Source organism: Epinephelus lanceolatus, chromosome 13 (assembly GCF_041903045.1).
Source record: "Epinephelus lanceolatus isolate andai-2023 chromosome 13, ASM4190304v1, whole genome shotgun sequence".
Lineage (NCBI taxonomy): Eukaryota > Metazoa > Chordata > Actinopteri > Perciformes > Serranidae > Epinephelus > Epinephelus lanceolatus.
The window spans coordinates 19,357,739-19,371,727 of record NC_135746.1 but is presented as its reverse complement, the minus strand read 5'-3'; the positions used below and the strand labels follow the sequence as shown (position 1 = coordinate 19,371,727).

The window sequence follows — 13,989 nt, the reverse complement described above, 5'->3', positions numbered from 1 at the left end:
ATTAAGTGGAACAGGCCGCAGCTAACACCACGCTAAAGCTGGGATAAATCTGATATTCTGTTTTCTGCAACTAAATAAGGACAATTTTTGGTGGAAAAATATAATAAATCCAAAAGGCTTTAGTGCCAACATTAAGTGAGTGTTAGTCGTGATCAGACAATCAGGTTGGTTCAGAAAGATTCGACAAAAACATGAATACAGAATCAGCAACATGCTGTGACCTGAATCCAAATTACACCTCACCACATCTGCAATAACACCCAAAACTGCATGGCATACTGATAGTGCTGACATTGTGATTTTAGCTGATAGAAGGATATGACGTTTATGACAGCAGTTGGTTGAGACAGACCACTGGTCGGTGTGATGTCTTCCCTTCAGCCAGCAGCACCATTCCTTGTAATATTACACCCATACGAGTTCAATTATTTGTACAAATTCTTGCTCTTCTGTGAGGATGTGGTTGAAGGGCTGGATTTGATAAATCCTTTGCTCTTGTAGTGTGTTAAGTGTTAATGAGTTCATGGTGTCTCATTGTGTCAATGAATGTAATCCACTTGACTAAACATGCACTGGGCCTCGACGACATTCTGACTCAACCACAATGTTTGCAATGCTTATGAAGAGGTGAAGAGAGGAGCAGATGGCAGCAGAACAATAAGCACCAGTATGGGAGGACATGACAGCCTGCTGCAGCTTAATACAACCTACAACAAGGAGCTCACCAGACTCCCATTATAAGCTGTATGAATCTCCTACCTGGACGCCCTGCAGGAGTCGAACGCACCGCTCCCTGACGTCATCAAAGGGACACCGTTTGGACAGCATGAGGAGGTGAGCCAGGGTGTTATTCAGGTCACTGTTAGGAGGGCTACCCGAGGCCGGGGGTGACGGGGCCAGCGATGGTATGGGCCTGATGACTTCCACCTTCCTCATGACGTTCTGGCAGATGTTGTCCATGGCTTCAGTTCTGGAGATGGCATCCCGGCTGCCCAGCCCGTCCCATCTTCCCAGAGTCTCCTGGTCCTGCACGTCCATCTTTTGATGTAGGACTAACGTTTGTGCTGTCTTACAACAGGCTATAACACATGAAACAGTGTATTTTTACATCACAGCATAAAAAGCAATATTTAATAGTGTTTTCAATAATAATCCCAAGAAAAATCTTGGGTGGGCACGCACCTATAATATCATTCAGTGTCAAACAGCACTGCAACTGACAAATTGGTCAGCCAGTACTATTGCCTGACATTAGCTCATCACAAATATACTGGTATGTACTATATCTATCCTTCATACATACACGGATGTGAATTCAATCTGTCTAATTCAGTCTGTCTACTTATTATATTTGGCTTTTTTACTTTTATATGCTTTATATTTTTTACTGATGCTCCTCGTTTTGCACCATCCCCTTTGATGCTGTAACAGTGCATATTTCCCTGCTCTGGGACCAATAAAGGATTATCTTATCTTATCTCTTGTCTTATGAGCATTATCAGCTGATAAGTAACAAGAAATTGCTGTGCAAAAATGCCAAAGGTGTGAAGCCAACTTCAACTACAATCTTTGTCCACTGGAGAGCAGGTTTATTTTTAAACTGTATAAAATGTTTGATCAGTAAGAGAGATGAGCAATATAGATAAATCCTCTGTCTATTGTGTATTTTTAAATAGCAATATACAATGTGATGAAGGCCATCTTCTTGAAAACACATGATAAACAGTTTACAGATAAAATAACGAGACAGGAATGTCAGTTTTTAAATAATCCAGCAAGTTAAATACCTGACTAATGAAGGTGTTTCATCACAATGATGCAAAAATCATATAAAAATTCAATATTGCTTCAGAGACTTAATGATGCGTGACACTGATCACACTGAACACCAATATGACATTCATAACGGGCTGGATGATACGGAGAAAGTCAAATATCACAACATTTTTTAACAAATATTTTGATATCGATATTTCAACGGTACTGTGGGGCTGACAGTTGCTTTCACAAAATATAAAGACAATGAGATTTTTGATAAATAACAATCATTAAAGGCAAAGTTAAAAAAAAATATTATTTTACTATAACGCAGCTTTTAAAACCAGGAAAAGACAGAACACTTACAATTAGGGCTGGGCAATATAAAGATATTTTATCGTTATCAAGATATGAGACTATATATCAGCTTAGATTTTGGATATTGTATCGTGATAAGGTATAAATGGTGTTTTCCCATCATTTTAAAGGCTGAATTACAGTAAAACCATATAAATGCATCAATTTACCAGACTTTTCTGTTTGTTTAAATGCTTGACTTAACCCACTTAGTCGTTATATATCCACATTATTGATGGTTATTGATAAAAAATCTCACTGTATTAATATTTTCTGGGGGGAAAAACAATAGTCAGACTCATCCCTACAACTAAGTCGCATCAGAGAGGGTATTTTATCAAAAATATTGTTATGTTCATTTTGGTTTCCCAGTCCTAGCGCTGATGAAGAGCTTTTGAGGAGATTTAAAATATTGAGATATACATTGGGTACTGAGATATCAGAACATATCACCCAGCCCTATACTTACCAACATCTAAGAGGATATTTAGTCTTACATCACAATATCCAAGGGCATAAGTTTTGTTTCAACATTGCAGGGACACACATGAAATTGAGGGTACTCTGGCACAAAATTTGGAGAAACACACACTTGATATCTTGCATTCTGGTGAATTTTTATGCACCAATTTGTGAATTTTCTGTATTAATTTATGGTGCAAATGTCTTTATGTTTGTCTGCTACTTCATGATTTTATAGGAGAGTGGGGGACAAATGCACGTGCTAAACATTGAAGGGGACTGTCCCCTGCGCCCCTGACAATATCATATGTTGCCCAGCCCTATACTGATAGGGCAGATACAACAGTATAAATGGCAAAAAATGACAAACTCCATATATACATGGTATATACATGGTGTCTTGCATCACATAGCCCGACCCAAATATCAGACGATACATCTATCAGTTATCTGATCTCTTAAAATATTGATATCAAAGCCTGTATCTGTCAGCCCGTGGCAGGAGTGCAGAGATTTAAACCCACATCATGCTGAAAACTGTAATACTAATATTTGGTCTGTTACCAACTTCCAAGAAAAGAGCCTGGTTAAAGTACAGAGTATTTACTGATGTTACAAGCCCCCATAGTCTGGCAGTTTAAGTGTCACTGCCACATAGCGTTTCCAAACGACAATAAACCCACGCTGGTTGATGGTTAATGACTTTTAATATACATTTTAGGCACGTCATGACTGAAAATGAACAAATACGCAACTTGTCAGTTAGTGGGTCCATTCAATCTCTCCCTGGCTTCCTTTCGTGTCAAGGCTTTTCAAGCTGCCCGTTAACAAAGACACCAGTAAAGTCTGACACAGCCGCGGCAAAAAAAACATTCCCACACACGAACCTGTCACTGTGGACCAAAAACAACGAGTGTCATTCTCAAATACTCACTTTATCCACATTCTTTGGTGCAGGTCTTCTGCTACGGGACGTCTTGCCACAGCAGTGACCAGTAACGTTAGTCCCTGGGTAGAAACAAGAGGAGGCAACAACTTCAGGGTAAACATTTGATTGGCAGCGCGGGCTGGCCAATGAGAGGGGTCCGTGGGCATTCTAGGGCGGTGGCGTGTGGATTCTGGCAGATGATTAGTTGGAGAGGAGCTGCCGAGCACGCGGGGGAAGGCTTTATGGGAGTTGCATTCCCCTCGTTCGCTCTTTGTTTTGAAGGGTAGCACTACAGACCTACATCTCCCATCATACATTTCGCGAGAAGCAGCCCCCCCCCCCCCCCCCCCTTTCTTGTTTATCAGAAATAACAGAGAACTCTAGGAAGAGTAGGAAAAGGGGGGATACTGTACATGTCCATTTAATTCTTGTTGTATTTAACCTAATTTATATTTAATTAAACTGCCACACTACACATTGAAACGGCCAATGCCTGTTAATGAATGTGAGCACACAACTATCAATACCAATATGTCAAATTGTCTCAAACAAGTTAACATTGGATTCTTGTATGCCATGTAATGCATGTCTGTGTTTGGGACATCAACGATTTTTGTGAAATGAGAAAACAGAAAGCCCCAAACTACATAAAAAAGCACAAATCTGCAGGCAAAGCAAATGCCATCTTAAATTCTGCAGTAAATATGTGCTTTCTCTTAATGCAGCACACCTGCCACACAGCAGACACGTTGCCTTCAGCTGCAGCAGGCTATTTGCATACTGCTGTGCAAATGTTTACTGGGTGATGATTGATTTATTTGGTTACAGACACTTTACTAACCAAAAATAACTCATCGGTGATCAGAAAAAATGGCTCAAACAATATATTTTTTAGTAGAAATTGGTCATGTCTCCACATAATATGACATATTCCAACTTCCTATTTCACAGACCCAGAGGGGTTCTATTTAAATCACATATGTTAATCAAAACCATAGCTACCACTGCAGATGCTGAGGTCACATCCTGTGTGTTTTGGGGGAAGTGTGTGTGGTTAATGGAAAATGGTCACATTTTCCATGTTAGTGATGAAACAAGATTAACAGTGTGAGAAAACAGCCCCCCCCCCCATCTATCTATCTATCTATCTATCTATCTATCTATCTAACATTTACATTCTAAAAATAAGACCTTTAGTTACTTTTACAGCAAATTGTGTGGAAATCAAATAGGCCTAATATTAATGTTGACTAGTTAGTCATTATTCAAACCAAACCAGACAAAAATACTTCTAATCCATAAAAGCTGATTTTGGATTGGTTTTAGTATTTCTTGAAGGGTAAGTGTATCCAAGTGTACTTTTCAGCATGTAAGTTTGTATCAAATTCTTTTGAACATGTAATCTGAATTAATTTTGTAGGCTATATTTCAGCATTGTAATTTTATCTTTCTAAAATGTGTCCCTCAGTGGTGTGTGTAGGCCCAAATTGTTTTTAGGTGAGCTCATTTTATGATCAATTTATTTTTTTTCCTTTTATTCAAATTATATCAAAGTGTCAGGTGCTGCCTCTGACAAATCCTACATCAGATATAAGTATCTGTGGTAAAGTCTGGAATCTGGACACTGATTGGGGATGTGGAGGAGTAAACAGTGCGCAGGCGGAACCACTGTGATGACAGCAGCAAAGAGGAGGGAAATTTAAAAAGTCCGGACTTCCTGGTGGCGACAGAACAACTGAGTCGCACAAGAAGTCAGTTAGCTACATAAAAACATAAACAGTCTGAAAACATTACATATTAACATATGCTTGGTTTCGAAACGAGTATTTACCTCACCGACACAAGATGGAGGCTTATCACGATCAGGTAACGTTCGCAAATCAGCCGTTAGCTTTGAATGTGGCTAACACGTTAGCATTAGCATTGTTTACTGTTAGCTGCTAGGTTATCTGACCGAGCTTTTCTGTAGGTTTTCGTACGTTGATTTATCTTAACTTACGAGAGAACGGCTGCAAATGTTATTACTGCTTTATACTAATATGACTAGGTATCTTAACGTTATTTGTCAACAAAACGGTTCGTTTTCACTGGTGTAACTCTTAAAGTTGGTCGGAGCATAAAGGTATAACTTTTTTGGGCATAACTTTTTAATGGGCTTTTTATTATACTGTCTTTAATTTTATAGACTGAATAATTAATCAACTAGTTTCAACCTCCTTTTGTCTTTAGACTTTAGATTCACCCTCCAAAAACAGTTACATTGGGAGTTATTATCAGCCTCCAGACAGGATACTACCAGTAGCAAGACAGCTGGAGTTCCCTGCCCAGTCATCCGTCAGTGTGGACCCACAGATGACCAGCCCTCGGGTGTCTCAAACCAAACCTAATATTGACAGCATAGGTATTGCACATCCATTATGTCAAGCTTCTTGTCTCAGTTAGTGTTGTTATGGCTACCTTCTGCTGCAGTTACCAGGTATGTCTTTCTGTTCTTTTAACTCCTCTTCAGCTGTTGTTGATGCACTGAAGACCCTCCAGGAGAAAATCAGGCGGTTAGAGCTGGAAAGGAAGCAAGCCGAGAAGAGTTACAGTCAGTACTCTCACGATGCCCAGAGGCATCAGCAGGTCACAGCATCTTACACGGTGCCCTGTCAACCAGCAGCCAGCCTGCCTGAGACAGATAACTCTGGCAAGAAAGGTAAGTGATGTGGGTTGCAAAGGCAGAAGCCATTGCAAATGTGAGGTCTTTCCTGTAGGTGTTTTTTGATAGTTGTCACTGTGTTTACAACAGCAGAGCTGGACTCGAAGCTGCAGTCTGCAGAGGCTCGTTGTAAGGTTCTGGAGAAGCAGCTGGACTACATGAGGAAGATGGTTGAAAATGCTAAAAAGGAGAGGAATGCCCTCATGGAGAATCAGGTACTCCAAAAGGCTGCAAACTGAAAGACACACAAGTCATTAAAAAAAAACTTTATGTAAAAGTAGATCCTATAACACTATAAAGAGAAATTATAGTCTGAAATCATTCAGTTACTTTCTAGCATATCTGAATGTACTTAAGCGTCATAAATGCATGTTTCTTAACTGCCATATAATCTCTGTTTACCTCCTCACCAGGCTTCACTACAGCCAAGTAGCTCAAACACCCAGTCTCAGCGGGAGAAGCTGGAGAAACTTGAATCAGAGTGTCTCAAATTGAGTAGGACCCAAAGTCTAGCAGAGGTAAGTCACAGTTTTATTGGTCTGAACACTAATCATCACAAGCTTAATGGTAAGATTATTATTTCAATGCAATTTTGCTTCCAGGCAAAGCTTGCCATTCTGGAGCAAAAACTACTGAAAGAAGAGCATGAACGTAAACTTGTGCAGGAGAAAGCCGACAAGGTCAGTCCACATGCACTGTGCTTTTTGGATAAGCTCAACAATGACACAAGAACCCACAATTTCACTTTGTTATTTAATGTCCTTACCCCAACATGCCAATATTTTGCAATAAATGCGGAAAAAATAAGCAGTATTTTTTAAATGACAAAATTCCATAACTTTTACTTTCTATTAAATGATCTCTAGAGGGTTTACATGAGACTAACTTTCTAATGATAGCATAATGGCAACAAAGAATATTGAAAAGGAAAAAAGACTGACTTTAATCTTGTTGTTGTTGTTGCCATGTCCACAGCTGCAAAAGGAGTTGGATATCAACCTTCTATTGTCTGTGCCAACTACTGAAGAAATAAAGCCAAAGAAGAAAACAAAAAAGACCACCAAGGTATTTTTCTGAGACCCTGTGTTCACCAAAGGGTGTTTTTTACCAGCTGAAAACACCAGATGCCCCTCAGAAAATACCCAGCTGGGAGCACTTGAGAGTGCTTTGGAGGCACAGCATTTTTTAAGCAGAGATGCTTTGGTTGCTGCTATGATATGGAATAATTATGGAAGTAAACACGTAGGCACAAGGTGGAGAACTTGCTCTGGATGACAGGAACACTAAAGCATGTAGGGAGAGAGGCCAGATCCGCCAGTCTGTGTGGGTTCATGAGTGGGAACATATATTACTATGTATACAGTGTATTAACATATTTCTTCTCCAGTGTTTTTGTTCAGCACTTGAACATGTCAGCTGTTGGTCTTTGTGGTATTTGTCCCTCCTCCACTGTGACTGATCAGCCGGGTAAAAAATGACAGTGATTAGCGCAGAGTTTAGCCAAAGTTAAACTCAACTCTCAGCGGAAAAGAAGCACCCAACGGGCTGCGCAAAGCACACAACAGATACTCAGCTCCTCATCACACTTCTGGCGTTAATAGTGTAGTGTAAATACACTGTGCTGCCATTGCAAAAATTTAAAAAACACACTGGCCTCAGGAAAAAACTCATTGGTGGGCACGACGTCTTATTGATAAAGTAAAATGACTGCCTGTATTGAGTTGACGAGAAAAATATTTGTTCGCACATAGCAGTGATAAAAGCTTTCTTCTACCTCAGAAAACCTCCACACAGAATGAGCTGGCATCACCAAGCGGCCTAAGACACAAAAAATTCCCCTTTGTTGCAGGAACAGTAAGTCAGCACTAACTCCAGAAACCGTGTACTATCATTAACTCTTTCCCTTGTTTTGATTCCTTTTGATTTACATTGTTTTTCCCTACCTATCACAGTCGACAAGCCCAAGCCATTCAGTCCACGCCAACGTACAAAGTATACTCCACATGATGAAGCACCATCAGCCCCAGCTGTGTGAAAGAGTGAGTGCGCTGCACAAGCCTGGTTGTGCAGCCAAGAAAAGCCTCCAAAAGTGCTTGGCTCCATCTTCCACCACTTGTCACAAGCCTGACAAAGAGCCCAAAGGAGCAGATCAGTCACTGGGCTCGCTGTCCGACCTGCTCTTGGCTCTGCAGGATGAGCTAGGACAAATGAGCTTGTGAGTGAGATTGTTTTATTAATTGTTTTGTATTACTTTTTCTGTTACACATTTAGTAATCTGTGTCTGTGTTTATTTTCCACAGTGAGCATCAGGAGTTGGTGCACCAGATAGATGCAACCCAAGATCGCGAGCAGAAGCAGGACCTGCAGAGTGAACTGGGGAGGTTGGTTGCCAGGATGGAGGAGAAGGGAGCTCAGATCACTAAGCTCCGCAAACACCAGCAGAGGGTATGTGAACCATGAATCAGTACAATCCAGAGATACGTTTGAAAAGATGGTCACAATTTCTTGCCTCATTTACAGGCAGTAATTTAAATCGTAACTTAAGTATTTTTCATCCTGGACCCTTTGTTTCCATGTTTTTGTGTCTGACAGATGGAAACATCTTTTTTTTTTTTAATATCTCCAGTATTGAGCGAGAGCGCTCCAGCTGGCAGCGGCCAAACAGGCTGCAGTGTAACCACTTAAAACATTTATGCACCATCAATTTACGTCCACTACAAGTGCTTGTTTTGGCCACTGACAGGCTCAGATTATTATTCTAAGTGTCTGAAAACATTACAGAAAGGATCCTTACAGAGACAGGCCTTTTTGTTAAGTAAAAGCTTTTTTGTTCAACCAGCAACAGCCCCAAACCGCCATCGGCAAACACACCAGACTCTTTTTAAATAAACAGTCATTTTAGTGCATATAGAGCCAGCATATCTTCAGATTTAACTGGATGAAAATTTGGGGTTTATATCAACCAAACCAGAGTTGTTGATTGTTGGAACAGTAGAAAGATAAGCAAAATGATTTTTGTGTTTTATTTTGTTTCTGTCAACTTTGAACAAAGTGTGTTTTACGATGATAAAATTAATGTTTATGTGAATGAAGTCTGGTGGGTTTGGTGATAGCGATTTCAGGGCTGTTTCTGGTTAAACAAAAACGATCTTACACCAGGTTCACACTGAATGGGAAAGCGTTTCAGAGCACGGCAGGCTTCCATGGAGTGCTGCCCGCTAGCTTTTGGTGCCCATGTTAAGCAATTGGACTGTTCACACAGGACGTGGTGAGACACCAAGCACCCATGCCGGTTCATGATCTGCAAGGACGGTGTCAGCGTCTGGTCTGTTTTTTCCACAAGCAAATCGGGCAAGAATGCACACTGAAAATGTTTTGTAAATGATATCAAGTGTATATTAAATATGTTATAAATTATCTAACTATGATAAATGATAAACCATGTGTCCCATGCTTCCACATATTTGGTTGTGTCTAAACAGAGAGTGAGAGAGACGTGCAGAGCCACACACATCCACACTCACATCCACACTCACACACACACTCATACACAAACAAGCAGATGGAGACAGAACTCTACATGTGATTTAAACAGAGTAGAGAGCAGAAGGAGACCAGCGCAGAGAAATGCGCTTCTGGTGTGAACAGCCAGGCAACTGCTGTGCAACAAATCATTTTGCATTTTTGCATCCAGTGTGAACCCTGCATTTGCTTTAGCAGAAACTTCTGTCTCTCTGGGGTTCCTCTTCATTTTAGACACTTAGAATGACAATCTGAGCCTGTCAGTGGCAACAAAAATCACTTTAAGTGGATGTAAATTGACAGCACACAATTGTGCGTTAACCTGACATTGCAGCCTGTTTTGCTGCCTCAATAGTGGACCAGTTTGAAAAATAGTTGTCTCCATTAGTCACCTACACACAAAAATATGGGAGAATAGGGCCCAGGTTGAAAAAATACCAAAGCTACCCTTTAACTGTGTTGAGTACCTGTTTGTAGCATCAGCTGATCTCTGTCCTTAATGTCTGTCTTTGGCTCCTGCACAGGTCCATAAATTGACCCAGAGCCAACCATGTGACAAGGAACACACAGCCAAGAAGTTGTGTGGGATCAAGCCACCTGTTCCCTCTCCTGTTAAGGCCAAGAAGACACGTAAAAAAAGTGGGACCACTCACAACAACCTGCAGCTTCTCAGAGAGACCCAGAAGTTCAGGAACAGTCTAAATCAAGATGACCTTTCCTGGGAAGCATGAGGTTCTCTGAAAGACCTTTCTGTGTACGGGCTTTGATGCTACAGCTGGCCTAACCACAAGACTCCCCTTGGTTCCTGGCAGCCTGTTTTTCTCTTTTCAGATGGCCTCTTGGACATTTTAGATAACAAATGAAAAGAGGGAATAAAGTGTTTTTGTGTTTTTACACAGGAAAATTGTTAATATTCATAAAACTTATTAAGCTATGAGAGATTGAGTTAAATGAAATCTTGCACATACAGGGTCCTTCACAGGTAGATGGTGTTTAGTTTATTAATCATGACCTTCACCTGTCTAATATCAAATGAAGCTGAGGAAATCTTTCTTCTATTTTTTTTTTAAATTTTAATAAAATGTATTCTCTCTACATATTGTCACCACATTTTTGTTTATGTTTTACTTGCTAGCACCAATATTTTTTTCTGCACTGCAGTTTGTACTTCACACAGAGAACCACTAGGTGGCAGCGCTAAGCTTATGTCTGTTTACAAATGTGATGGCTTACCTCACAGACCACGTATAATAATAAGACATAACTTTATAATGATGCATGGAGCATGAAGCTCCTACTGTTTTGCACAGTCTGTAGAAGAGATGGACCAAATGCTTTGTGAAAACTGTTGAAGCAGCTGGCCGGACAGCTGAGTAAATGCAGCCCTGACCACAGGACAAACGGATGTGGCTTTTATCACTGTACACTGGTGGGAGGAACTGCTTTTCGCCACAGGATTTTGCTATTTCACACTGCCAAAACAGCTCCATTCTCTTAAATTCACCCTGATAGCTATTACTCTCCTTAATTGTAGACTGGTCAGATGACATGACACATTTCTGGCATGGCTGGGGCTTTTATATTTGCTCTGTTGAGTCACTCACCTTTTATGGTACGAATAACGACATGTGAAGCTGCCTCAACATTCCTGCATTATCTCCTCATTATCAGGCCTCGGTAAGCATTTTTATTGTCTCATCAGGTCACATTTTTGATGCACAAGAACCATTTTTGACCTTGGAGTTAATCTCAGCCACTCCCTGTACCAGCAGCTCTGTTGTGGTTGTTAAGTCACAAATTGTTGCAATAAAAACTAAAATCAAAACATCCCGAACTGCCCTGTCCAAGGCTCTGGGTCACAGGAGAAGAAAACAGCTGGTTGTTATTGTTGCTCTCTGCATTCAGCCTTTTCAGTTCATTATCTAGCCAACATTGCTTCGTCCTAGTATTCTTGGCATGACTCGGGAGTTCACGGCATGGTTAAATGGACTGGGCTGGCCATTGTATTGTTTCTCTGTGCTCCCATATTAGATTACAGAGCATGACTGGACACAGCAATCAGGTTAGCTGTGGCAAGTCAAGACCCCTCCATGCCCACATACAACATCTTGCCTGACCATGCAGTTGTGAGACCTTGTGACTGCACACCCCTCTGTTTGCCTGGTGTTGAATAGCAGTGGTGTGTTCGGAGAAACGTGTGTAGGAGGGCTGGGCAGATGTGAGATAAAGATATGTACAGTGTAAAAGAAAATCAAATGAGCAAGGAGCACATTTGCCTGCAGTCTATTTCTTTAAGAGCTCAGTGTCTAAGATTTAGGGAGATAGTGACATCTAACGGTGAGGATTGCAGATTGCAATCAGCTGAAACTTCTCATGGTTAGAATTCCTTTAGTGTTCATTGTCCGGGGTTTTTTAATGGGAGCCACATTGTCCACAGAGGTCTCTTCTCCAAAACATATGGGCCAGGGCATTTAACCCAGTAAAAACACAGAATAAAGCAGTTTGACATTACAGATCAGTGTTTTTCCTACATGGTTTGGCTTGTCAGAAATGGGTTGCCTGCCCAGCACCTGCTACTCTGTTCCCTTTTTATTTTTTAACTTAACCTCTGATAGCTTAAGATCCAGACATTTAGGAGGTTGTTACCAGGAGACAAATAATCCACAGAGGTCTCTGCTTCTCAAAAAAAAGGACCCAGTGATTTAAACCGGTAAAAGCACTGAAAAATGTCGTTTAACATTAAGAAATCAGTGTTTTTTTTTTACAATGCTCGTTGCAGAGGGGCTGCTAAAATACAAAAATATGAATGGCCCTATATAGATGTTGGTTTGTACAGTCTGGGCTACTGTAGAGACATTGCGGTGCAACATGGCGGACTCTGTGGATGAGGACCCCTCTCCCATATTAACAGCTCATTCTAAGGTAACAAAAACACAACGATTCTTATTTTCAGGTGATTATACCCTAAAGACAACATACTTACCACATTATATTCCATCTCTGCCAATATACCCCCCTGAATCCTACACACTGGACCTTTAAGTGTTACAAGGTGACATGGAGAAAAAAAGTGTCCCTAGTTTGTGAATACAAAGTTATTTGTTATTAAAAAGTTGGCCGACCAAAGCATTTTCCACTTCTTAGTGAAGGGCCCCGTAAGAGATTTTCTGATAGAGCAGCACAAGCTTTTCTACCTCCATTAACAGCAGATACTAAGTGCAGGGTTGCAGATTGTTTCTTTAATGGATACACGAGAGAGGAATTATGGCGTGCTTGTCCGAAAAAACATTCTCCCCTGAAACTCTCTCTGGTTCTAGGAAACGGTGCCAGCTGAGGACTCTGGGCCACTGAAAGAACAACAGTCCACTCAGCACAAACATATTGTACACACACACATCGTTCAAGAATGTACGGACAGTGATTCTTGAGTGTGCTCACTAACACTTCCTTCAGTTTTTGCTACATGAGCAGAACCTTGCTGTGACCTTGGAAACTGACCATGCGTCCTGTCAGGAGAGCAAAAACTCTGTGTGAAAAAACAAACAGGTTGTTTTGAACAACGGTGCGGTGTCTTTGGTTTTGGCTTTCACTGACCTGTTTGGCCATTAATAGTACATGACAACAAATAATGTCACATGGCTGCAATAAACTTTGTACCTGTTTCACTTTCAAAAACATGTTGTTATCATAGAGAGAAAGTAGTAAACATCTAGATAATACTACATATGATGTGTACAGTAATTATCACCACAGAACTAGGCTATCACTTCAAGTGTTACTGCACTCATTAAACTAGACTTCAGGAAAGGCTGTGGACAAACTGTGGATGATTGTAGGGCTATTAGTTTGTGTATGGCCAAAGGGGGGCACTAGTGTCACCAAAACCCTTTACATTAATTAACAGGTACAGCAGTTATTCACAACCTTGTTGGGCTGATGTCTCCTTGTCACCTCCTCATCAGAGGTTATGGCCTTGTGGGCATGACATTTGAGGGATTTTTAGATGACCAAAGATGTGACAATATGAAGTACTTTTCTAGAACAATCTTAAAAATATATACATAATCATATCTAACAGTTTCCCATTAGTTATCAGTGAGCGCTCTGATTTATCTTTGTGGCCCACTGAGGGTCCCAAACCCATGAATGTGAACCACTACATTAGATTATCAGGTAGATAATGAAGATGGGAGGTGACTGACGAGGTAAGGATGAGTCCAGCATGTACAATGTCAGTAATGTATGTCAATAAGAATCTGAT

The 13,989-nt window shown here is 40.7% G+C and overlaps 2 protein-coding genes across 3 annotated transcripts in view; one reads left to right on the top strand and one right to left on the bottom strand.

Annotated features, from left to right (window-relative positions):
• sesn1 (sestrin 1) overlaps positions 1-3,597 on the bottom strand; it is a 77,006-nt gene extending 73,409 nt beyond the window's left edge. Inside the window, exons 1-2 of the mRNA XM_033648206.2 lie at positions 3,512-3,597; positions 760-1,079 (exon numbers count right to left, since the gene is read on the bottom strand). Coding sequence (XP_033504097.1) covers positions 760-1,038 — 279 coding nt within the window. The 5' untranslated portion in view covers positions 1,039-1,079; positions 3,512-3,597. The remainder of the gene's footprint in view (positions 1-759; positions 1,080-3,511) is intronic.
• A 1,591-nt stretch (positions 3,598-5,188) lies between these two features.
• cep57l1 (centrosomal protein 57, like 1) lies at positions 5,189-10,823 on the top strand. Of its 2 annotated transcripts, none has more exons than XM_033648256.2 (11): positions 5,189-5,371; positions 5,735-5,906; positions 6,015-6,203; positions 6,300-6,421; positions 6,620-6,724; positions 6,809-6,886; positions 7,182-7,271; positions 7,986-8,060; positions 8,159-8,421; positions 8,507-8,651; positions 10,253-10,823. In XM_033648256.2, exons 1-11 carry the CDS (start codon positions 5,351-5,353, stop codon positions 10,457-10,459), a joined length of 1,467 nt encoding a protein of 488 aa, XP_033504147.2. In that variant the 5' UTR covers positions 5,189-5,350; the 3' UTR covers positions 10,460-10,823. The 2 variants fall into 2 exon arrangements, with proteins under 2 accessions (XP_033504147.2, XP_033504145.2); XM_033648254.2 differs by having other exon boundaries at positions 5,190-5,371; positions 6,297-6,421.
• The last annotated feature ends 3,166 nt before the right edge of the window (positions 10,824-13,989 follow it).

Bases quoted from the DNA above. Each gene is read 5' to 3' on its own strand.
- cep57l1 (XM_033648254.2), top strand. From the start codon at position 5,351: ATGGAGGCTTATCACGATCAG. The intron at 5,907-6,014 runs GTATTGCACATC...ACTCCTCTTCAG, and splicing joins ACCTAATATTGACAGCATAG to CTGTTGTTGATGCACTGAAG. The intron at 8,061-8,158 runs GTAAGTCAGCAC...TACCTATCACAG, and splicing joins TCCCCTTTGTTGCAGGAACA to TCGACAAGCCCAAGCCATTC.